At 31.7% G+C, this 22,967-nt stretch overlaps 6 protein-coding genes across 13 annotated transcripts in view; 3 read left to right on the top strand and 3 right to left on the bottom strand.

Annotated features, from left to right (window-relative positions):
- The first annotated feature begins 1,746 nt into the window (after positions 1–1,746).
- Positions 1,747–4,089, top strand: LOC105197185 (decapping and exoribonuclease protein). The gene is made up of 4 exons (XM_011163434.3): positions 1,747–2,217; positions 2,546–2,769; positions 2,877–3,244; positions 3,322–4,089. Exons 1-4 carry the CDS (start codon positions 1,922–1,924, stop codon positions 3,547–3,549), a joined length of 1,116 nt encoding a protein of 371 aa, XP_011161736.1. The 5' UTR covers positions 1,747–1,921; the 3' UTR covers positions 3,550–4,089.
- A 1,636-nt stretch (positions 4,090–5,725) lies between these two features.
- LOC105201686 (p53 and DNA damage-regulated protein 1) lies at positions 5,726–6,200 on the bottom strand. Its single transcript, XM_011169804.1, has 2 exons — positions 5,975–6,200; positions 5,726–5,895 (listed from the first exon to the last, which is right to left on the bottom strand). The coding sequence occupies exons 1-2, from the start codon at positions 6,198–6,200 to the stop codon at positions 5,726–5,728; spliced, it is 396 nt and encodes a 131-aa protein (XP_011168106.1).
- LOC105201668 (G patch domain and ankyrin repeat-containing protein 1 homolog) lies at positions 5,975–8,223 on the bottom strand. Its single transcript, XM_026136564.2, has 2 exons — positions 6,427–8,223; positions 5,975–6,200 (listed from the first exon to the last, which is right to left on the bottom strand). The coding sequence occupies exon 1, from the start codon at positions 7,645–7,647 to the stop codon at positions 6,514–6,516; it is 1,134 nt and encodes a 377-aa protein (XP_025992349.1). The 5' UTR covers positions 7,648–8,223; the 3' UTR covers positions 5,975–6,200; positions 6,427–6,513.
- Positions 8,224–9,174: 951 nt separating this feature from the next.
- LOC105201669 (mitochondrial import inner membrane translocase subunit Tim10) lies at positions 9,175–10,535 on the top strand. 3 transcript variants are annotated; one of them, XM_011169780.3, is made up of 2 exons: positions 9,175–9,548; positions 9,883–10,535. In XM_011169780.3, exon 2 carries the CDS (start codon positions 10,069–10,071, stop codon positions 10,342–10,344), a length of 276 nt encoding a protein of 91 aa, XP_011168082.1. In that variant the 5' UTR covers positions 9,175–9,548; positions 9,883–10,068; the 3' UTR covers positions 10,345–10,535. The 3 variants fall into 3 exon arrangements, with proteins under 3 accessions (XP_011168082.1, XP_011168083.1, XP_011168081.1); XM_011169781.3 differs by having other exon boundaries at positions 9,180–9,494; XM_011169779.3 differs by having other exon boundaries at positions 9,198–9,640.
- A 264-nt stretch (positions 10,536–10,799) lies between these two features.
- LOC105201667 (regulator of chromosome condensation) lies at positions 10,800–13,401 on the bottom strand. The gene is made up of 6 exons (XM_011169777.3): positions 13,256–13,401; positions 13,056–13,145; positions 12,397–12,776; positions 11,928–12,294; positions 11,582–11,854; positions 10,800–11,494 (listed from the first exon to the last, which is right to left on the bottom strand). Coding segments are annotated over exons 1-6 (1,302 nt in total). The 5' UTR covers positions 13,257–13,401; the 3' UTR covers positions 10,800–11,303.
- Positions 13,402–20,215: 6,814 nt separating this feature from the next.
- The window catches only part of LOC105201666 (hemicentin-1), a 196,250-nt gene continuing 193,498 nt past the window's right edge, over positions 20,216–22,967 (top strand). For 2 of the 6 annotated variants that reach the window (XM_026136572.2, XM_026136573.2), the window contains exon 1: positions 20,220–20,766. In XM_026136572.2, the coding sequence (XP_025992357.1) occupies positions 20,709–20,766 (58 nt within the window). In that variant the 5' untranslated portion in view covers positions 20,220–20,708. Of the gene's footprint in view, positions 20,767–22,967 lie in introns of all 6 variants that reach the window. The other 4 variants (XM_039451936.1, XM_026136570.2, XM_039451934.1 and 1 more) reach the window with 3 other exon arrangements.

Genomic DNA, 22,967 nt, shown 5'->3' with positions numbered 1-22,967 from the left:
ATAAGTTTTGCAAATAAAATATAATATCAGTAAAAAAATCTTGGCACATCTCAATGTTGCACAACTATAGCAAAGTACTTTAAAGTCTTGTGTACACGATGCTAGAAATCGGTCCAAAATCTCGCATAGAAAAAGAATTGACCAAACATATTTGAACAATTCTAATAATTGATTAATGCGACTAATTAATTCTCTTTCTCTCTGTACGAGATCTCGGACCGATTTCTAGCATCGTGAATAGAAAGCTTAAAATATATAAATTTACTAGTATTTTTCGTCTTATAAGTTGGCTCTTAAAATACAGTAATAGCCGGGAATTTCCCTTTATCAACAAAAAGGAAGACGCAGTGGGTATTTACGATAACTAATCGGATTTCGGATTGGATTGAACAATGGTACTCAACGTAAGTATAGAAAATTTCCCTAGGCTAATCGGATTGACGATTGCTGTCTCAAATGTAATCCGATTGATGACGAAAGCGTGGAGACCGAAAAGCATGCTTGAAAAGTAAGTCTCTTTATTTTTTTAAATAATAACACAAAAAATCAAAGATTAAGTTAAAAAGAATGATTTGAATTTAGATTTATTGTAATTTTTTTTGTCTAAACACTGGATTTCGTTTAAATTTCTGTTTGTAAAAATTAATTAATCTATTCTAAAGTTTGTAATTATATCGGAAACAAATCAAAATTAATAAAACAATTATTAATTATTAGGTACATATTAAAGCATATAATATTTCAAGCATATCATATAGAATTCCTGTTTATTATAAACTTAGTAAACATAACTTTGAAATTATTCAACTACATTATACATTAATCAATATTAATTTATATGTTAAAAATCAATAATGTTTCTAAAAATGTTCTTTTTATTCTTTTCCAGATCATAAATAAACTTCAATTCCATGAATAAATAAAAATTACTGGAAAACGGATTTATATGAAGAGGGCATTATTGAACAATATCAATTTGTGCTAACTTAAAATTTGTAAAATCTACTTTTCTTTATTAGTTGTTTATTAGAGAGTAATAATATAAAAATGTAATATACGCATCATATATGCATACAATTATTTTAATTTTATTTATGTATATTCCGTTCTTATATTATTACTCTCTAATGAACAACTAACAAAGAATAGCAGATTTTACAAATTTTAAGTTAGCACAAATTGATAATGTTCAATAATGCCCTTTTCATGTCAATTCATTTTCCAGTAATTTTTATTTATTCTTAGAGTTGAAGTTTATTTACGATCTGGAAAAAAATAAAAACATTTTCAGAGACATTATTGATTTTTAACATATAAATTAATATTGATTAATGTATAATGTAGTTGAATAATTTCAAAGTTATGTTTACTAAGTTTATAATAAACAGGAATTCTATATGATATGCTTGAAATATTATATGCTTTAATATGTACCTAATAATTAATAATTGTTTTATTAATTTTGATTTGTTTCCGATATAATCACAAACTTTAGAATAGATTAATTAATTTTTACAAACAGAAATTTAAACAAAATCCAGTGTTTAGACAAAAAAATTACAATAAATCTAAATTCAAATCATTCTTTTTAACTTTATCTTTGATTTTTTGTGTTATTATTTAAAAAAATAAAGAGACTTTTCAAGCATGCTTCTCGGTCTCCACGCTTTCGTCATCAATCGGATTACATTTGAGACAGCAATCGTCAATCCGATTAGCCTAGGAAAATTTTCTATACCTACGTTGAGTACCATTGTTCAATCCAATCCGAGATCCGATTAGTTATCGTAAACACCCAGTATTTGTCATTGCCAGATAAAAATAGGTCATTCGTCTTCTGTAGTGACAAAATTAATTTTGTGTGGCTCATTGAAATAAAAGAAGAGAAGACTGTTATTTTGAAAATAATAAAGAAGACACGATGTCATTTCAAATTGATTTTGTAAATTTTTCCCAGCAAATGATTCCAACATTAACGATTGAATTGATTGGACACTATAGCATTAATGGTAATTCGCAATATCTTGACAATTTATCGCAACTGAAGTATTACGTTCCTCCTTCAAATCCTAACAATGTGAATTTCGATCTCATAAAAAATTTTGAGTCTACTCACCACAAATCTACTGAGCATACAAAACTAGATAATTTATTAAGATGGATTTCCAATCATTTTGATCGACTTGACCGACCACTATCAACGCAGAAAGAACGTTGGTACGTTGTTGATTATCTTTTAAATTGCACTATTTTTATTATATAACTTTAAGCCCTTATACCTCGAAAATTACTTTTTGAAATAAATATCTACAAGTAATCTTAACTATTTATTACTTGTTCGAGAAAAATTTTCTACTATTTTATTTTTATTTGTGAATTTCATGTACTTCGATGAATTTCGAATATTTTGTATACATATATTTTCAATATTTATGTACAAACGGCTGTCTGTATAGCGTGTACTTTGTACGCATTATACCTAAAAAAATTATTTAAAAAATTTTATATTCTACTTTATTTTAAAATTGTAAATAACATTGATTAGGTTGGACATTGATTTTATTTTCGATCGTGGGGCAATAAAAACAATATTATCTAGTCCATATAAAAAAAATGATGGATGGATTATTTGTGCCAGTAAATATCGTGGTACAATATATTTGTGCAAATTTTATACTGATAAAAAAGAATATCAGGAAGCCAACAGAACACTGTTAGAACAACAAACTTGTTCATCGGGATATAAATTTGAACAATATATGGTAGCAGGTATTTTATATAAAATATGTAATTAATGATGCAATATATATAATATATTGCATCATTAAATTTTCATAAATTAAATAATTTTATGTTTTAATTTTATATTTTATTAGATCATCCAGCACATAAACCAGATCCATCGCTGTCTCTTAATGAGTGTGAAGAATTTCTGTGTATGTTTAAAGCAAAATTTGGTAATCATTCGTTATTGTACTCAGCAGAAATTGATGGTATTGTCTCGCAACAGTTTATTACTGATACACTTATTGGGAAAACTTTTGAAATAATCGAATTGAAAACATTTCCAATGTATAATAAAAATGGAGACATATTTTTTTTTTCCCAAGAAAGAATATCAGAATGGTGGAATCAGAGCTACTTAGCAGATATAAAAAGAATTATATGCGGATTAAAAGATAAAAATAATATAGTGAGAATGATAAAAGAATATCCTGTTTGTTCTTTGCCGAAGCTTCCAAAAGTAATTTTGTTTATAAAATTATGCAATAAAATATTTTTAAGAATTTATTTATTAATGTGAAACTATTTATATTGCAGTGGTCTTGTGATATGAACAGGTGCAAAATATTCTGTAACAGATTTTTAAACAAAATCAAAAGAATTGTCATTAAAGATCATAATGAGTGCATGTATAAATTTCACTGGAACCCATCTACTAAAAATGTTGTGAATTATAATGAAGAAGCTCCTGATCACGAAAAGTATTTCTTTTTGAAGCCATGGTTTGTTGATAAAGCAGAGGAGTACAAGAAACATTCTCAGTAAATATTAGAATCTAAATCATTTTCACTCTCATTTATTTTTATTATAAACTTATGAATTATAATACTAAATTTATTATAACACTATATAATTACTGCCGTTTTTTTAAATCGTAGTATTAGAATAAAAAAGTGTAAGTGTTATGTATTAAAAATTTTAATGTTCAACTAACACTCATCATGTAAATCTGAGTAAATGAATGACAGTAAATAAGGAGACAATATTAGATACATGTAGCTGTAATCGAAGAAAAAGTATTTAGGACATTGATTGTCAGAACTGTTAATAATAGGTTTATACTTTATATTTTTATTTTTCCATTTAAATAAGCAATTATTTTTCAAATTTGTTTTTATGTTATTTATATTAAAGTTTTTATTTGAATAATGATGGAAATAAAATTGTTATTATGTATTTAAAAAGTTACAAAAGCATTACTGTTACTATGTACTTAAAACGGCAGTAATTGAGACAGTTAATTTAGTATCCAGAATCTTTCTCTAATTGTAGATCATTTAAAATTAAAAAATATATAAAAAATAGTGAAATAGAAAAAATCATCTAAGAATATTTTTGTATAATTAATTATAATCATTAAACATTTTATTTTATATCTTTCTGGATAAAAATATAAATCTTTAAGAATGATTCATATTTTGCCCTATCCTATATTTAAATTAACAAGCATATGATATTAAATTTATGCATTAAGGCCTTAAGAATTCATAGTCATAATTTTAATTTTCAATTTTTGATTGAAAGCGTAATTAATTACAGATTTATTCATAAATTCATTCATTTGTTTTCTTTCAATCAAAAATTGAAAATTATTTATGACTATGAATACTGGCTTAATTGTAAGCTTCATAACTTTACAAATTTAGTCCGTAAACAAAATAAAAAAAACGAAACAAAACAAAAAAATCTTAATAAATACTTAAGGTAAGTTGATAGAGCAAAATGAGTTTCTCTGCACAAGATCTGAAAGTGCCTTTTTTATCACGATGAGCGGACCAGCGCTGTATATGTATACTAGAGCTTTCTTCATTTATAGATTAGATTTTATAATTTCTCAATTCCAGTTCATAAACGAAAAAACACGAGTAGATATTTCAAGTACGTTGTTAGGATAAAATCCATCTCTGCAATTTACAATACCGATTTGAGGGTCTTTGCCATTTACAAATATGGCAAGCATAAGTGCAGTTGGAGGTATTTCCCTCAGATTGTAATTTTAGTAATAGATTTTTTGACACATAGTGACACAATTTTAGGATTTGTTCTTCCGTTAAAACTCGTCAGTTTCTTAGTTTTTTAATGATATTAGCAAATAAAAAAGATGTATTCATAAATATATATATTTTAATAAGGAGGAAATTTTTTGTCAGTGAAAGAACGTGTTCTTTGTTCCTAAATATAATATTCAATATTACATATTTTTGTAATGCAAGAATTTTGCTTTAATTATGGACACGTAATTATGGACATTGCATTTTTAATTAATTAAATTTTATCGATCGTACAATGCGATGCTTATTTGAAATTTTTAGTAATCTTACATACAAATGATGAGAAAGATTTTCTTTTGATTTATTTAATGTTGACCCAAATATTTTTTTGACACTTTGCTCTCATTAGATTGTTTTGCGAAAACAATGAAAAAACAGTATTTTTATGAAAAAAAAACAGGCAACTCTCGTACTGTGCCAAACATACGCCTGTTGAAAACAATCAAAAACCAAGTTTGCTACCCAGACTAGAATTCGGATTCAATGTTGCACCATCTTCTACTGATGATACAACTCGATCATATAGCATGTGTATAATTATGTACAACGTATTTTATATATTACTTTTTTCTTTTTAATTTTGTGTTTGAGTCACTATGTACATTTATAGAATAGTATTAGCGTACATTGATATAGTACATACATTGATCTTGCTATAAGTAACAAAATTAAAAAATCTTAAAAGAGAAACATATATATTTACTCCTCATTTTCTGATGTGACAAATATGACTTATTAGTTTTGAATTAAATGCATGTACGAGAGATAATAACTTTGTAGATATAATGATAATTAGATTTTATACAAAAGTTTGTAATTAAACTTAAATATATACTTTAAGCTCATACGTTTACTCTAATTCTAATTATATTACTGAACAAAAAACCTTATCAGACACTTCGACCAAAAATTTGTCCGATTGCTGCCATCTCTTGATGAGACATAGGTTCTAACATCAATCCAGGTACCTGTGGAGTCAACTCTAAATCACGTAGTTCATTTACTTTTATCTTTAAGTCGCTTCTTAATTTGTTAATGGCAGTACTACATTCTCTCTGATCTGTAATATTACAAATATAGAACATAAATATTATAAAAGGTAAACTAGTTTCTTTTGTTTTTTGTTCGTTTAAAATGACCTTTCTCAAGTAGTTCTTCAGCTGTTTTAGATGGCATCTTTAAGAGCAACGGTCCCACTGTTATCCATGTTTTATCATGAGACTGTTTTTGAAGTGCCCTCATTCCAACACGATTATCATTTCTTCTTTTGTCTAGAGCGACTATTTCCTCGCGATCAGTAAGAATTTCACCAGCTTTGTTTTCAACTTTTTCTAAGTGTTCCAATAATCTTTGATGCTCAGTCATCTGTAACACATTAGTAAATTTATATGTATTATTTTTTATTTATATATGTATCAACAGGTTCTTACTTATATTATACTTTAGTGAAATAATTGATTATATTTATGAATTTTTAAGACTTTTATTGATATAATTGGATGAAATAAAAAAACTGCATTAATAACATTACAGAGAATTAAAAAAAGATATTAGTATGGATTATTTATCTTATAATGAAGGATGAACTTACAAGCATAAGTATATAAGAACAGTAAGTTATTTTCATTACATTCACTCTTGAAATAAATATCACATTCAAAATTAGAATTATTTATATTTAAGATAATGCTATACGCAAAGCTCTTTCTTTCCTAGCCTCTCTGTGAAGTAGTCTTTCCCTATCTCTTTTCTTCAAAGGTTTCTGCTTAGGTTTAGAGCTGTTAATGGCAGTTGTATCGCCTGGTTTGAAATGAGTAATCTTGTATTCATTCTCCACTAATTGTCCCAATCCTTTACGGTCCATTTTCAAACATGTTTTAATTGGATATTTTATTCCTTTTCCAGATGGACCAAGACCAACTTCCTCATCCCATCCTGTATTCAAGAGCATTCTGTATCCTTTATTTTGCCTTGATATTCCATACATTGCAAGTTTCAGTTTTGGCTTGGTGTTAAAGATGTGTAGAGTAGAAGTTTCATGTTTTTGCAGCGTCGTTTCTTGAAAGGTTGCTTTGCAGATGTCGCAATAAAACGCTGCATTCTGCTTCAGTCGTGTCTTCTCTTCTATAATATCATCTTTATTATGCTCTATTGGAGATTCTATAGGCATTGATCTCACTGATAAAGCATTTGGAATATTTGCTGATAACTGATTGATACTATTTATCGAGTCGGACTTCTTTTTCAACAGTGCAACTATACTCAAATAGTTTTTTTTTAACGCTAATTGGGCTGCAGTGAGACCAGACTTATCTCTAGTTCTTTTGTTAGCCCCGAGATTTAGCAGGAACTGCACAATCTCCAAATGACCACAGTACGCGGCGGACATTAACGGGGTCCAACCGAAGTCATCGGACACATTCACATTTTCCGTTGTCATATGTTTCTGCAGGAACTTCAAGTCCTTTTGCTCCACTGCTTTTAACAATGTGTTGATCGTGACTTTTGCTGGGATATCGTCGGAGAGCGTAATCTTCTTTGGTTGTGCAACAGAAGTCGGATTTGTGCCAGAGTTGTCTTGGCTTGCAGTGTGTTTTGATCTCGAATGTTTCGATCTTGTCGGCGGTGTATTGCTACTGCTGGTTTGGTGAACGATCTCTTCATAGGTAGCCTTTGCTTCGTTTCCTTGGAAAGCCAACTGACGAATATACCTCTCTGGAGACTTTTCCTCTACATTAGACGACTCCCTGACGAAGGTCTTCCATACTATGTCAATGTTGTGTCGGATGTGCATCCACTGTTGCAAAGACATCTTTCCTATGTTGCTATCTCGCGTTGCTTGTCTCGTACTGCTAGCACACGTTCTCGTTAAAATCTATATAGAGTTCTTACGATATCCTGTCTTTCCAGTCCATATTCGTCTTTTTAAGAGTTACACGTCGCAAATGACACTGCACGCAATGAAAAACACGTTGCTCTGCACCTCATGTTATTATCACACGTTTTGTTACTTGCCAGAATAAAATGATGTGACTCAAAACGGTATACAGATCTGACGTGTATTGCTCGCAGAGATTTTATGTTATCGAGATAATACGTCGACAGCAAAATTTACCTTTGCTAATCTCGCTTCAATGCGTTATCACTGCCAATCACTGCGACTTGCCACGACTTGCTGAGTGTTGCTGACAATGAGATCTGATCAGATCTGATACGATTGTTGCGATTGTCCGTAATTGTAAAATAGGTTAGACTTTAGACTTCGGAATGCACCCGACTAGTGGCATACCTGGCGAAGGGAGCGCCAAGCGCGCGTACACGAATATGTCAATTTCAGTCGTTTCAAACCACTTTTGCGCGACCAATGAAATCATTTTTATTATTGTATATTTTCGAAGGAGAAATCACACCCTTTATCCTTTTTCATGCAGCGTGTACGTAATTTTAAAACAAACAAAAATGCAGATCTAGAAACATAATATACTATAGAGTTAAGGAAACGGCAAAAAATAAAAACAGCTTTGAACAAAATTTTCCGTAAAGACACAAATCCAAATAATTTCTATATCATTGTAAGATGCTTCTATTTGAAATGAATCTATTTTATTTATTCAAGTCATATGTGTTTTGTTCACGAACCATTTATCAATCATATTTCATCAATATAACATATACTTACTTTTCATAAAAATATTCTGCAATCAGAGGATTTTCTATTAGAAACAGAAGTGTATCTTGTGTATATTAATGACATATTCGTAAAAAATTCTGACTCTAAGTTAACCTTAATCTTATACGATTTCACACCATGTATTGTATGCTTTGTATCACGACGCGTGTGAGTGCGGAGTGTTTTGAGAGTGTTACAAACAAGAGTCGTACGTTTGTGCCAAGTGTGAATCAAGACGAATCATCATAAGGATTTTAAGTCCGGGATTAAGAGGGACCGGTAGTAGTACATAAAGGTAAAAGATATTCTTACCTCCATGGTAGCAGTACCACTTGATTGGATTCGATTATACTTGTATTCGCCCCTACAATTCGATATTTGCGCCTTGTCCTTATTGCATTTGTGTAAATTATTATCGGTACAGTGCAACAAGATGAATAAATCAGTCACGCAAAAGTGATTAGGAATGATTTGAAGTTGATGTTGATATATTCGTACGCGCGCTCTGTGCTCCCTTCGCCAGGTGTGCCAACAGTCGGGCGAACGAGGCTGTGTTCCGATATTAACTGCCAGTACTGAAAATGTATAGTATATGTGACATGAACTATAAATTTTCAGTACTGCCAGTAAAAACGGAACACAGCCCGAAGGACGTATATTTTCCGAGATTAACCTACAGGTTAGGTTAGGTTAGGTACACCAAAGAGGAACTCTGGCACGCCAACGTGGTGAACGTGGTCAAATGAGATGTTCCAAATTCGTCTGTCCGGCAATTTTCAAAGCACGCTTTTAGAAAATTGATTAGATAATCAAGAACTCGTGAACTTAAAACGAGAAAGATCGTGAAAAACTTGACAATATTTATGAGATATCTCGTTTTGACGCATTTTGAGCTATTCGTACAAATACATTTTCTTACGAACCGAAGATAAATTTAACACTACAGCGTGACTCGAGTCTGGTGGAGCTTCGGAGGTTGGTGGAGAGAGGTTAGAAATTATCAGAAATTATTGCCGGTGGTCGCGTGGTGTATACACGTTCAGGTAGATGAAATTTTTTAACTTGCAAATGGAATGTCGTTACGATTAAATAAGAGCATCGCTTTGCCAACTTGGGCGAAAGTAGGAATTGGATGGTAGGTGTTCGTAGTATCTTGAATAGAGTTTCTGCTGATTGTTTCTTGCATCTGATTTTTGCATCTCACGTTGGCGTTAACCTAAAAATTACATTTCAATGATTAAGATACGCGTTTGAGATATGATTATTGCGAATGTTCATATTTAGCATTCATATAATACGAAGATTTCAGATTTCGCGTTTACTAGTTTTCTAGAAAATATGTTTATGATTATAAAATTGTAAATTTGTGTTTTGTAGGTCTGTAGCCACTGTTCTCGGAATTTATGCATTTGTGCTGTCCAAGCAAAGTGTCACTGCCAGGAGATATGAGATTATGAAAGCTAGACAACGATTGCGTGACACCAATGTTGTAGATTAACTTATTGTTGAGGAATAAAAGATTTCTTAGAAAAGATAGCGCAACTAGAGTACAAAGTCAAAGGAATGGCGACGTTACCGCAATTAGATGAAACTAAACTGAAGTTGGTGCAGGATTTAGAAATAGAAATGATGTCAGACATGTATAACCGTATGACATCTGCTTGTCACAGGAAGTGTATAGCACCAAAGTACACTGAAGCGGAATTAGGCAAAGGTGAATCGATATGTCTAGATCGTTGTACTGCTAAATATTTAGACATTCATGAACTTATTGGCAAGAGGCTCACTCAGATTTCAATGCAAGAAGCAAAAGTCCCAGAGCAGCCAAAGACAAGTTGAATCTATATTATTATTAGTTGATAATATCTGTTATACAAGTACTTATAAACTGTTATACATATAAGTTGTCTTCAATCTTTCTTCAGTTACAACAGTTTACAAAAACTGGTAACCTAAATTAAAATGAATGATGAACTCTGTAGTATCATTTTGTATTTCAGTTTGTGAATAAACTGATCATTGACATGTTATTGATTTTAATTTTTCAGATTCTCAAACAACTGCAGCATATCCTTTCCTCTTGATATGTTAAATACTATTTTGAGTTTTACCAAAGTTTATGGATTACCTAAATTTATCTTGAAGAAAAAGATATTTGTGTTAGAAAAGTTTTAATGCAATATAATATAAAATAAATCAACAATACATTTACAAATCGTTTATTTTCCATGATTTTATACAACATAGTTCCATATGCAAATAATGATGTGTAAGACATTATCCAAAATTTTATTAAATTTAAATAGCATAAATTTGGCTAAAGTATCACTTATTTCACATCTAACAAATTTTATTGATTATTCAAAATATAATTTTTTGTCCGTTTAAAGTATTCTTTTCCGTATACTTTTAGACACAAAATTTCATAAGTAGAAAAATTTCTGTTCCGACAATACATATTATAATAACCAATAATATGCTAACAATACAAGAACACAATATATTAATTATTGTAAGCATAATAAGTGAATTCATGGCAAAGTGACAGTATTTACAAATTTAAATGTTATGAATTCTAAACAAAATTGATTTAATGAAAGGTTTCGTACACTTCTGCTTGGCAAGGTAACATTGTGAATGTTTAGAAATAAAATGTTGAAGATTTAATAGGTTTCTTCTGTCTAACAAAGTAACTTTGTGGAAGTTCAAAAATAAAGTAGTAGGAATCAAATGACTTTATCTCGTTCTTGTCTAAATTCATATCACATACACAATGTTTTAAAAAATAAGATCTGACATTAACCAGCAGTTTTGTCTTTCACCGGGCGAATGGTTGCTAAAGCCAAAGTGTGCTGACCACCGCCATTGACTCGTACCACTGCTTTGCCCTCTAATTGCTTTCCCTTAACTAATACTGGTTCCAAGACATCCTCTACGTCTCCCGTTCCAAGATTTCCATTGGTTCCCATACCCCACGCATACAAATCGCCTGTCATAGTAAAAAAATGGAATCTTATATATGATTGACTGTTTTTAGGAACAGTTAAAGTTACACTACATTAATATTTTGCATTACCAGATTCTGTGACTGCAAAAGATTCTCTGCTGCCTGTGCCTACGTCAATGCATTTAGTAGAATTTAAAGCTGGAACTAACGTAAGTTCTTCCGCATCTGAGCAATTAGGTCCGAGTCCAAGGCGACCATATTCCTTGCGACCCATCACAAAGACTTGTCCGTCATCATCCAGAGCTAAGGTATGATGTTCTCCACTGCTGATATGTTTCCACACTTTACCACTAAAGGTTTTCGACACTTGCGGATGAAAATGAATATCACTCTCCTTCAAACCTAAAATTCAACAAATGTGTAAAAAAAACCTTAAAATTGTAAAATATTTGATCTTTGAAAGAATTTGTCTTACCAATTTGATGGAAATTGTTCAGTCCAAATACATATATATCCCCTTTCTTATGTTCTTTGGCAAAAGTACAGAAATTTCCCGCCCATATATCATCAAAATATAACTTTTGCCTGATTTTAAATTCAACTACGCCTGGTGTTAGTAGCAAACCTATTCCTTGTCGTGTGTTTCTACTGGCTGTACGGGCAGCTACGCGCCCTAGCTGTCCTTGTTCACCGCGTCCGCAGGTATATACACGTCCATTTTCATTAAGTAACACTAAATGATCATTACCTGATGCTATTTTGACTACTTTTACATCAGATAATATTTCTACTGGGAATCGCTCATTTCCTTTCAGTGTTAATCCCATAGAGCCATGTGTATCCTATTTACAAATCAATTTATCACATAAGATTTTTATTAAAAAAAAATAAAAATTAATAATTTAAACAAGTAACAATTATGAAGATAAATTAAATAAATATACCCTAAACGTGCCCCAAGCAAATACTCGGCCGTCCTCTAGCAATGCAGCGGTATGCGAATCTCCTGCTGTCACCTGAATAGCTTTTCCAGGTAATTCAACTATACCTGGTACCGTCTCAGACCCCTCTTTTGTAGTGTCTCGTCCAAGCGCACCCTCGTCATTGCATCCAAAAGTCAATACTTCTCCTGTCTTTCTCAAACATACATTATGCATAGCACCAGCTGCTGTAGCTATGATATCTTGGTAATCAGATATGGCTGCTGGACGTGTTTTCTCCATGACGTCTTCTCCTAGACCTAGCTGTCCGAAATCGCCTTGTCCGAATACGAGCATAACGCCACCAATTGAAAGTGTCCGCAGATCAGGTTTTACAGTTATTACTGTATAAGATAAATGTGCAAATTAAATTTCCGTCGACATCTCCTAACGGGAAAAAATTTATATTAATTTATTGAAATATTTCAAGCGACTTTAATTTTCGATCCTAATGAAAGTTCAAAAAACAAAAATATTTTTATATTTGCGCCAAACGTATTCTCTAGGAACATTCAAAATCGCAAAGGTTACGATATTTTATGCCGGGCACCACGAGGGAGGGAGAGGAAAAAAACAGCTTTCTATATTAATAGGAATAGAACAAAAATCTGCTAGCTTCGTACCTTGTTGCTGCTTTTTCTTGCTCTGCTTCGGCGCCTTATCCGCCTGCGTAGGGTCCTCGGCCGTTCGTTTCCTGGATTTTCGTGGTGGCACTGCAACATTTTCAGGTTAGGTTTGCGAAAGTGCTCGTAAAACGTTTATCATAACTGTCATCCGCGTCCCGAAGGAAATTTTTAACTTCGGCTTTTGTACGAGTACTCACTCCTACTGTAATTTTTCTCGGATCGTAAATATATATCGTCCGTTGCTCCGTTGGCGCCAAAAGTTACAATACTCCGATTCTCACGGCTGTGTGCACGCAACGCATAAAGTATGGTGAAAAGTATAGGAACGATTTATACACACATTCACACTGACACACGGCGCCAGCAGCACGCGACATCTACTTCCATCGTTGCGGACGATTCCATTGGTGGATTTGAATGAACAACACGGGAAACCGGACAAACGCTAGGGAATACGGAGGGGTTGGAACCGCCGGCGGCGATCAACCCCTGCCATCGACGAGCCGATTGGTCATCTCGAACGCCACTCGCAGCTGCGTTTACAGCGTGCTGGGTTTGTTTGCGCGCCAAAACGCATGCCACCTCTTATAGTGTGTTTGAAGTTAATGCGTTTTATAATATGTATCAAAAGAATGTCTGTTAATAGAAAATTCTATAAAAACAGCGCTTTGAAGGAGATTAAAAGCAGATTTTTTGCAATATTCATGACATGTGCAGGTTTGTTTAGAGTTATTTGCCTCCTCCGTTTCATCGTTATTTACTACGCCGAGTGAGAAATATCATTCGGGTATTTTGATATTTACAACGTTTATACGGATTTTTTATTATATTTCATCAGAGTTGGCCTTAAATCTTCAACTTGACAGCTCTTCGTGTTCATACGAGTTTATAACTTCGTTCGTAAAAAAAAAAAAAAGAAAAACGGTACGGTCCCGGGGTAACGACTAATATTTTATAACTTCCCGCGGTAAATTAATAAACGAAGGCGGGACGCCCGTTTTTCGCAAATATTACAACGCGGCTTCATAAAACCGACTGCGGAGCGTTAAGAAACTTTCGGATTCTGCGGTTTAATATCCCGGACGGTTGCCGGACTAACGTTTTCCAGCGGGATTAATAACTTGATATCGCGGTTCTTAAAAGGATTTTTAGGATGATCGCCGTCTTTTCTCTTGATTCACATTTATAACGGAGATTAACAATCGACAATCTTGTTAGAGAAATATGCAGAAATCCAACCGATCATGACTGTTTCGCGAGACGTTATTTGCGACACAAGTATCGTGAAAGCGAATGTAAAATGACGAATAATCATATATTCGCGATTTACGCTGACACTAGTAATGGCTAAAATACTTTTAATATTTAAAAAAAAACGTTTTTTCTTCAAATTGTTGGAAAAAATCTGAAAAAATTTAATTTTTTAAGAAAAATTTATTTTTTGCGAATAATTATTGTTTTTGCTGTATAAATGACACGCTACCTAATCTTTAAAGTCCCTCATATTCATGTAATCCAAGAAAGTAACTTTATTTTGGCTAACATTTTTTATTCTTTCTTTTATTTTTATAATAAATCTTGAATTTCCATGATAATAGTAAATATTATTATTAAATTTTTAAATTTTGAAAAGTGTATAAAAGTCATCACTTTTTATCCAGAGAAAAGTTTTTCGAGTAAAAAAAATGTATATACTGTTATACAGTTAAAAGAAAAGTTTCTTTGATTTAAAGAAACTTTTTTAATTGTTTGTTTTATTAGAATTAAAGAAATAGTTTGATTATGTTACGTAACTTTTTTTTTAAATGCATGAAATATATTTTTAAAACCAAAACAACTAAATTACTTCTTATATTTTTGTCAATTTTTTTTAATTAAAAAATAATTTGTTTAAATTAAACAAATAGTTTGGACAAATAATTTATGTACTTTAAAAAAAGCTAATAATGTTATTTTTTAAAATCAAATAAATTTTCTTCAGAGATAGTTTTACTTTAAAAAACTAAGCTAAATAAACGATTTTACTCATCAATTTAACTTTTTTCAACATAACTTTTCTCTGGATATACATTTTGTGTATCTAAATCTGTATCAAAAGCACATTCTTATTAGAATATTTATATTTATATTTTGATATAACGCATCTCAATTGTTTTTTAAATGCAGTTAAAGATACATTTTTTATACATTTTTACGAATTTTTTGTCTTTGGTGAAAAAAAGTCTCATTTTTTTTGAAGATTATTTCTATCTGTTAATAGTGCGATTAGTAGTGCGATATAGAGTTGTGTATATAGAAAAAAAAATGTATGTGTGGATTTAAAAAAGTAAAATTAGAACATCTTTTGACTTTTCTTTACTATTTTCTGCAAAATGTGATTAATGCTTTAAATTTTTAAAGAATTTGGATAATTAAGACTACGCAGAAATAACAATTGACAGTACTATTGGCATGGAGATTATTTCTTATTCAGACAAGCAAAAAGATATCAGTTTTTTTTTTGTATGGAACATCCAATATCAATAAAACATTTTTAGATCCACTAGAAATGTTCGTATAATATAAATAATAATATTGAGTTTTTGAAATTGAAGATTGATATGCTACCGTTTTTTTTCAAGAGTTTAACAATTTTTTTGAAGTACAAATCTTTGAAATTTTTATATTTAGGTATCCAATACTGGCTGACTCTTTTTTTTAAATAAATTTGAATGGACATTTGTACGTGTCGTTCTATTAAGCGACGTTTTCGTTAAAGGACGCTTTTGAACAAATTTTATTTTTATTTTTGTAAGATTTGAGAGATCACAAATAAAAGAATTTTGTGCGTAAAGAATTAATAAAATCTGAAAAATAAATAAAGATAAAAGCTACGGTCCGCTTGATGTTATAAATGCTTTGAAGCAATCTCTGATTGGTCAATTTGTAAAATTCTTTGCTCTGATTGGTTAATCAAATGCTTCAAAGCATTTGTAGTGTCAAGTGGACCGCAACTAAAATGACGTAATTGCGCCGATAGCACTCTCCGTGAACGCAGCCTTACAATAGTAAATATGGCGGACGAGCAAGCGGCGCGCGACGTGCGAGCGGCTTTTCTCTTCGACTTTGAGTAAAATTTGTACGAAATTTACGCGATTGCGTATAATTCTTCATCATAATTACGAATTGAACGAGTACGCAAGTACGTAAGCTATCGAGCGAGCGGCATTTCGCCAAAAATACAACGTTCCCTCGGTCAGCCTGTCCCATTTGGCGCGAAAAATTTTATCGTTGTAGCGTCGATAGAACGATGAAAAAATGATAAATTTTACGATGAAAAGTTTCAATGATTCGCATGTTACAACCTTGTTTAATACAATAATCTTTTTACGAATAGCTTTGACTTGCTGTCTAGTATGTTAACTCGAGAATAGTCAATTAACTCTCGTCCCCCCCCCGCCCGGCGAAAATAGAAGCTTCTTGAAGCGTCATACAAGCATCTTACGTTTTGATGATTCAATCTGTTATACGCTTCTTAAAATATTTAATTACGTTTTCATTTGCTTTTCTTCCAATCTACGTTTTTTTTACGCTTGATTTACGCTTTATTTTCGCTAGAGCCAATGTTTTTTTAGAACACATATTATTCTTAACTGCATATGATATTATGCTATAAATATTTTAAAATATTTGTACGATATCATGTGCTGTTATTTGGGAGTGGGACTGTTCGGAATGGATTCCGATCGGAATTGTTTCGTTTTCTCTAGAAAATACAATAGAAATCTAGGAAATAATCGAATAATTCCGATCGAAATCTATTCCGGAAAGTTCCGTAGTACGTGTCCAGCATCGGAAAGATGAACCTTACGCGTCACGACAAATTTTTTTACTGATTTAAAATCCGTACTTATTTTTCATTCAAAGATTTCAAGATTTGACTTGTGCAATAGAAACATAATATCGCTGTATTAAAATCAGGGATGGACAGTTAAAAAGTTAAAAATTAAATAATAAAGTTGAAAAGTTAATAACTTTTAATTTAATTAGTTATTTTGAAGCACATAAATTTTAACTGATTAACTTTTTTCTAACAATAAGTTAAAAATTTAGTTATGCAAAAGAAAAAATTGTAAAAGAAAAAGAAATAGAAGAACAATATTTCTTTGTTATTTCTCATATGAACGTAATTTACCAATAAAGTTTTAAATTTTTCAAATCTATATCTTTTGTTATTTAGAGTAAACTAATTTTCAAAAATTACGACATGCTTTTAATATAAATAATGCTTTTCAAAATTGATTTTTAATTTAACATAAGTTTAATCTTTAACTAAGTTAGCGTTTCGTTCATGCAAATTTTAAAGTAGTTAAACTAATTTTATAAGTTATAACTTTAACTTAATTTAATTTTTAAAAAATTGTAACTTATTCAGTCAAATGATTAAAATTAGCTGAAGGTTATATATTGTTTTTGTCATAAAATTAATCAGATATGATAAGAGTTTATATCATGTTTCTATAAATGTTTATTTTTATTGAAAAATACTTTATTTTATTTTTATATTTATATTTTTATATTTAATATAGTAAAATAGACAAATATAAAAATAACCAATTTTAATAATTTTGCAACAGCAAATACAATATAAATAACTTTATATGATAGATACTTAGTCTTATTTTTAATTAGTATAAAAAGAATATTATATAACCTATTTCGTTTTTTTTCTATTTATACTAATTATTTTTTACAAGCCTTTAAATATACAATTGCAATAAAAACCGGTAATATAAAAGTTTTTGTTAATTACTAATTTCTAATTTAATAACATTAATTTAATTATTTTTTAGAAGTACTAAAGTAATAAATCATTTAATATATTTCTTTCCTTTGTTTAATATTAAAAAAAAATTTTTTTTTTTTTTTTTCAAAAAATATTGATTATATTTACACACGATATCCCTAAGTATTAATAAATTATAGAACTACTAATAATAATATATAGTTAATAATGACTTTGTAGACACCCCAAATAACTGTGTTTACGCAAAAAATGGAGTGATATTTTCCGGTAAATTCTTCATTAGATCTCTGATTTAAATCTAGGAATAGGAAAATTTTTATTGTAATGCTAAAGCTTTAATGATTTTTTTAAGTTATCACGGAGCGAATAACAGACTTTTTGCATGTAAGACTTTTGAAATGCAAATGAGATTATGCATTTTAATTAATTTCTTTCAATTATTAATTTTTATAAATATTTAATATTGAATTAAAATATAATTAATAAAATAGTTTACGTTGTGAAAACCACCGTTAAAGGTCTTTTGTCGTTTATCCACAAAAACCTCAAAGATCTTGTTGAAAAATTTATTAATATTTAATTTATTAATTACGATTGCTTGCAACAGCTGGCATAATAATTTATACTAATTTTCGAGTAATTAAATTATCGAGAATAAGCGTATCGTTTATGTCACTTGTAAGCATCGAAATTGTAACGATTAAATTTTCAGATAAATTTCTGAAAATCATCCATGCTATTAACATATATTTCTCGATTTGCTATGATATCAAACGTGTTAATTAAATATTCGAAAATTGTACGCACTGATCTAAGCTGGGTACACATTGCGAATGAACACCGAGCGAACAAGCGAACGCGAACGTTCGTGCATCCGTGTTCTGAAGTTTATTCCTTGCCTTTCAGTTGCAAACACCAGCATTCGGTCAGATTCAATGTTCATTGTATATTGTAATTTCAAAATTTTGTGACAGTATACGATAAAAAAAATTAAAATAATTAGCTAATATTGAGATTGATAATACAATCAGTAAATCAGAAAAATCGGTATCAATAATCTAATTTTTTAAAAATACTCTTTAATTTATAGGATGTTCCAGACTTTGTGTGATACTCGTTAGCAGACTCCTGAGATTATTTCGAGAAAATCCTAATATTAAAAAGTCGAAGCTGTAATAATTTTTAAATGAAAAAAGTTTTAAATGTTGATAAATCAAACTGTCTAGAATTCCCTTAAATATGGTACCATCAGGGACCAAGAAATCAGGGATGAGAAGTAACGAGTAGCAATAATATTTGTTACTTGTTACTTTTTTACAATACTTTTTTATAATTTAATAGTAATTTTACAATTTTCCATAAGAGTAATTGGACTAGAGTTGAAATAGTCACTTTTTACAATGAACTCATTACATTATGCATTACTCATTGACAAATACTAATTTGAAGCTTTACTCGTTACGTAATACGTCAAAATAACGCATTACTTTTACGTTACTTTTGCTTACTGCATAACGAGTCAACTAACGAGTTACTTTTTTCAATAAGCAATGAATGACAATGAGTTGCTTGTTAAAAGTGATTGCTCCCTAATCCTAGCATTATCATTACCATTATGAAAAATTGTAACGTCATTACCAAATTGTTATTATAAAAGAAATAAAAGTAACAGTAAAGTAACGACTTCCCTGTGAGAAGCATATTTAGAAACATTTTTATTACGGGGGGTGCGAGGTGTCATACCTGAACGCGCGGATTTCAGACAGTTTGATTTGTCAACTTCAAACCCTTCTCATTTAAAAGCTACTGTTGTCTCGATTTTTCGATTAGAATTTTCGTCTCGAAATAATCTCAGGGGTCTGATATTAACAGGTGTCACGCGAAGTCTGACACATCCTGTGTATATTTAGAATATTTTCGCGACACGGAATATGATGGTTACGGTGCTGTAAAAACATCATGATGATCCTGAAAGCGTGAAGCACGTACGTGCGTCCAATTCGTACCCGAATTGTTTTTGATACACCGCCTCATGAGGGAATCGAACCGAAACGCGAATCGAATGTTTTATTCGCATTCGCTTTGGCGTATACAGTTGTTGAATGATAACAACGAACATTCGCGTTCACTGTTCATTCGTTCGTTCGCTAAGTGTACATCCAGCTTTACAGAATAACGTAACGCTAGTAAGAAGAAAAAAAAAAAATTTGCTAACGAGAGAAACTGCGTGTAACACTGCCCGATCGTTTGATAAATGTGAGCCCTCCTCGCCGGATAAAAATTTCATTTGATGCTCATTTCACTCGTTGTTTGCAGGTGCGCGCGGAGAAACGGAGAAATTTAGCCGAGTTCTCGGGGAAATTTGTTATCGTTCGGCAAAGTGGCGCGACGCGCGGTCGCGATTCGCAGTGGAGCGCGAATTAGCACGCGGCGGAGGATGACCGCGCGGCGAGGGCGACGGAGGGGGACCTCGTGCGGTAGAGTGCAGAGGGTGCCTGCCGGCCGGTTATCAGAGGGGTCGGATACGCGGAAGCGCGCCAGTCGACGGCGAGACTTCGCCCGCGCAGCTTCCCCCGTTTGTCTCTCCCTCGCCATCCATCCGACTGGTCCGTTCATCCGGTGGTCCCCGTGCAATTTCCGTCGCGGCTGGCGCGTGGAATCGAGTATCGGCAATCAAGCGCACTCGCCCGCTTCTCGCGGCGCGTACGTCCGCCGGAATATTCGCGTAAGAGAGTGGAAAAGGAGGCACCACGTGACAATCATCGTGGGAAGGACGCGGGACCGTCGCCGATCGAGAGTGACAACGACGTCGTTGGATCTTCGCTCCGGGAGGCAGGATCGTTTCATGTAGAGCAACGAGGACGATGACGAGGTCGACGCGCCGATTTTTGCCGCCGCTGCTGCTGCTGCTGCTGATAGGGGGTGAGTACCCTTTCACGTGTTCACTTTCGTCTGGAGAACGTACGCGAGATGTTCGCCGATTCGTTGTCGCGTGATGGCCATCGTTTCAAAATTTAATGCGCGACAAGTCACGTAACGAGCTTACAATTTTAAACAAGTTTTATTGTTGCGTTATTGCTACATCTGTGATTCTTTTCGCGCGAGATTTTCACCAACAATGGGAGTGGTAAAACGTAACTAATCATTGGCCAAGCGCGTTTCGTTAATCGTTGCGGAAGACTGGTGCAACAAATGATTGAAAAGTATTTAAAGTTAGCTTCTGAAATGTTCTTTTCGAGGAAAATTTTATTTGAAATAGTAACAAATTCTGTATTATATCGAATAAAATTTTCCTTGAAGTGGATTTTTTTGAACGGAGCTTATTGAACGAATGGCATACCAATTGAGCAGCGAATAATAAATTATTAAAAAATTATACGCAACCTATGAGTGATACATCAAAATGAGGTATTGACATTGTTAGTGCATTTAGCAAATTTTGAGAATAAAATATTGAATCTTTTGGGCTCGTTTTCATAATGTATGGTAACAAAAAGTTAATTATAACTTGAAAATTAATTAATACACACTCTTTCATAAGCTCGTGCTTAAATAAACTAAAGATTATGTATGCACACGCTTTGAATTTATTTAATCATAAGCTTAGGAAAGTATGTATTAATTAATTTTTAAGGTATAGTTAATTTATACTTTTTGGTTAATCATACACAGAGAAAAAAATGCTGTTGAATCAACAGCATCGGTTTAATTAAAAATATTTTGTTAATTTAATAACAGTATTAATGAAACAAGATTAAAAGTAAATGCAATAACAAGTACAGTTGAATGAATAAAATTTAATTAAATCGACCACATATCTTAATGATTCGATGATGATTCGATGAAAATAAGCCTTACTTTTTTCGCGAAAATTTAAGCTCAATTAATTTTTATCTGATCAAAATTCAACGTGCCTTTTAAAACGGATGCGTGCAAAATATTCTGACGAATTAATCTTGATTTTTACGAACTAAATTGTCGTACGTTGCAATCAAATAGACGAAAGACGCGAACGTGATTCTGATTGCGGTTTGATTATCTCTTCTTTGCTCCCTACACTTGCATCGCCGTCGTGGCGATGACTTTCTCGGCGGCCGCGCGACTTGTTGAGCCACCACCTCTCGGTGGAGATGAAACGAGGCGTGCGCCGAATTCGCGAGGTGAGACAGAAATTCCGCTTGACGAAAGTGGATTGATTTTCTTGCTCCCAGACAAACGTATCAGCGTTGCTCCACAATCAGGTTGAGTGGACGCCGCGACATTCGCCACCGGTACTCACGCACGTGCTCCTAAGAAATACAATACCCACCTTCGGAAAGTTATTTCCGATTCAGTGAACTGCCGATGGCGCGGGTCGTGTGAGTTTGGTCAAACACTCGGAATATTAAATCAGTATCTATACGTGACATCGCGTGACTACATTCTGTTATCTTTTACGGAAAAAATCGAAACTGTTCGTATTGTGTGCTGAAACTTAAAGAAATATGATCTGAAGTTTGTTATATATAAGAATTTACTGTGAGTTTAAAGTATTAGGTAAAAATAAAAAAATACTAGAATTAGTACTAAAAATATTAATATTTTAATATTAATATTCAAGTATTAATTTTGTTAATTTTATTAATATTTGGGGAGTATTTCGAAAACGTTTTATTTGTATAAATTTTAAATTTTCTTAATTTGCAGAGAAGATATCTATAGATCTGTACATAAACAGAAACTGCAATTACTGTACTCCGAGAAAAAAATGGTATCAGCAACTATAAATTTGTGAACAAATAGTACCTCAACTAAATTGAAAACATTTTTTTTATTTTTAAATAAATATATTTAAGTTTACACCTTCTTGATTAAAAAAATATTTCCTAAGTTTAAAAATAAGTTATTTTATACTAGCTAATATTTATTTAAATTAAGGAAGTGATGTTAGAATAAATATATATTTACTTGAATATAAAAAAAAATCTTTTTTAGTGTATAAAGTTGCAATAAAAGATAATAACAAATTATACGAACTAAGAAAACGGTAATATTAACCATTTATAATAAAGTTTACATAACTGTAATTATAGTTAAGGTGCTATTTCACTACAAACTAGTAATTGCACAAATACTGTTATTGC

Source organism: Solenopsis invicta, chromosome 7 (assembly GCF_016802725.1).
Source record: "Solenopsis invicta isolate M01_SB chromosome 7, UNIL_Sinv_3.0, whole genome shotgun sequence".
Taxonomy (NCBI): Eukaryota; Metazoa; Arthropoda; class Insecta; order Hymenoptera; family Formicidae; genus Solenopsis; species Solenopsis invicta.
The sequence above is the reverse complement of the archived record's forward strand: the minus strand, read 5'-3'. Positions and strand labels throughout refer to the sequence as shown.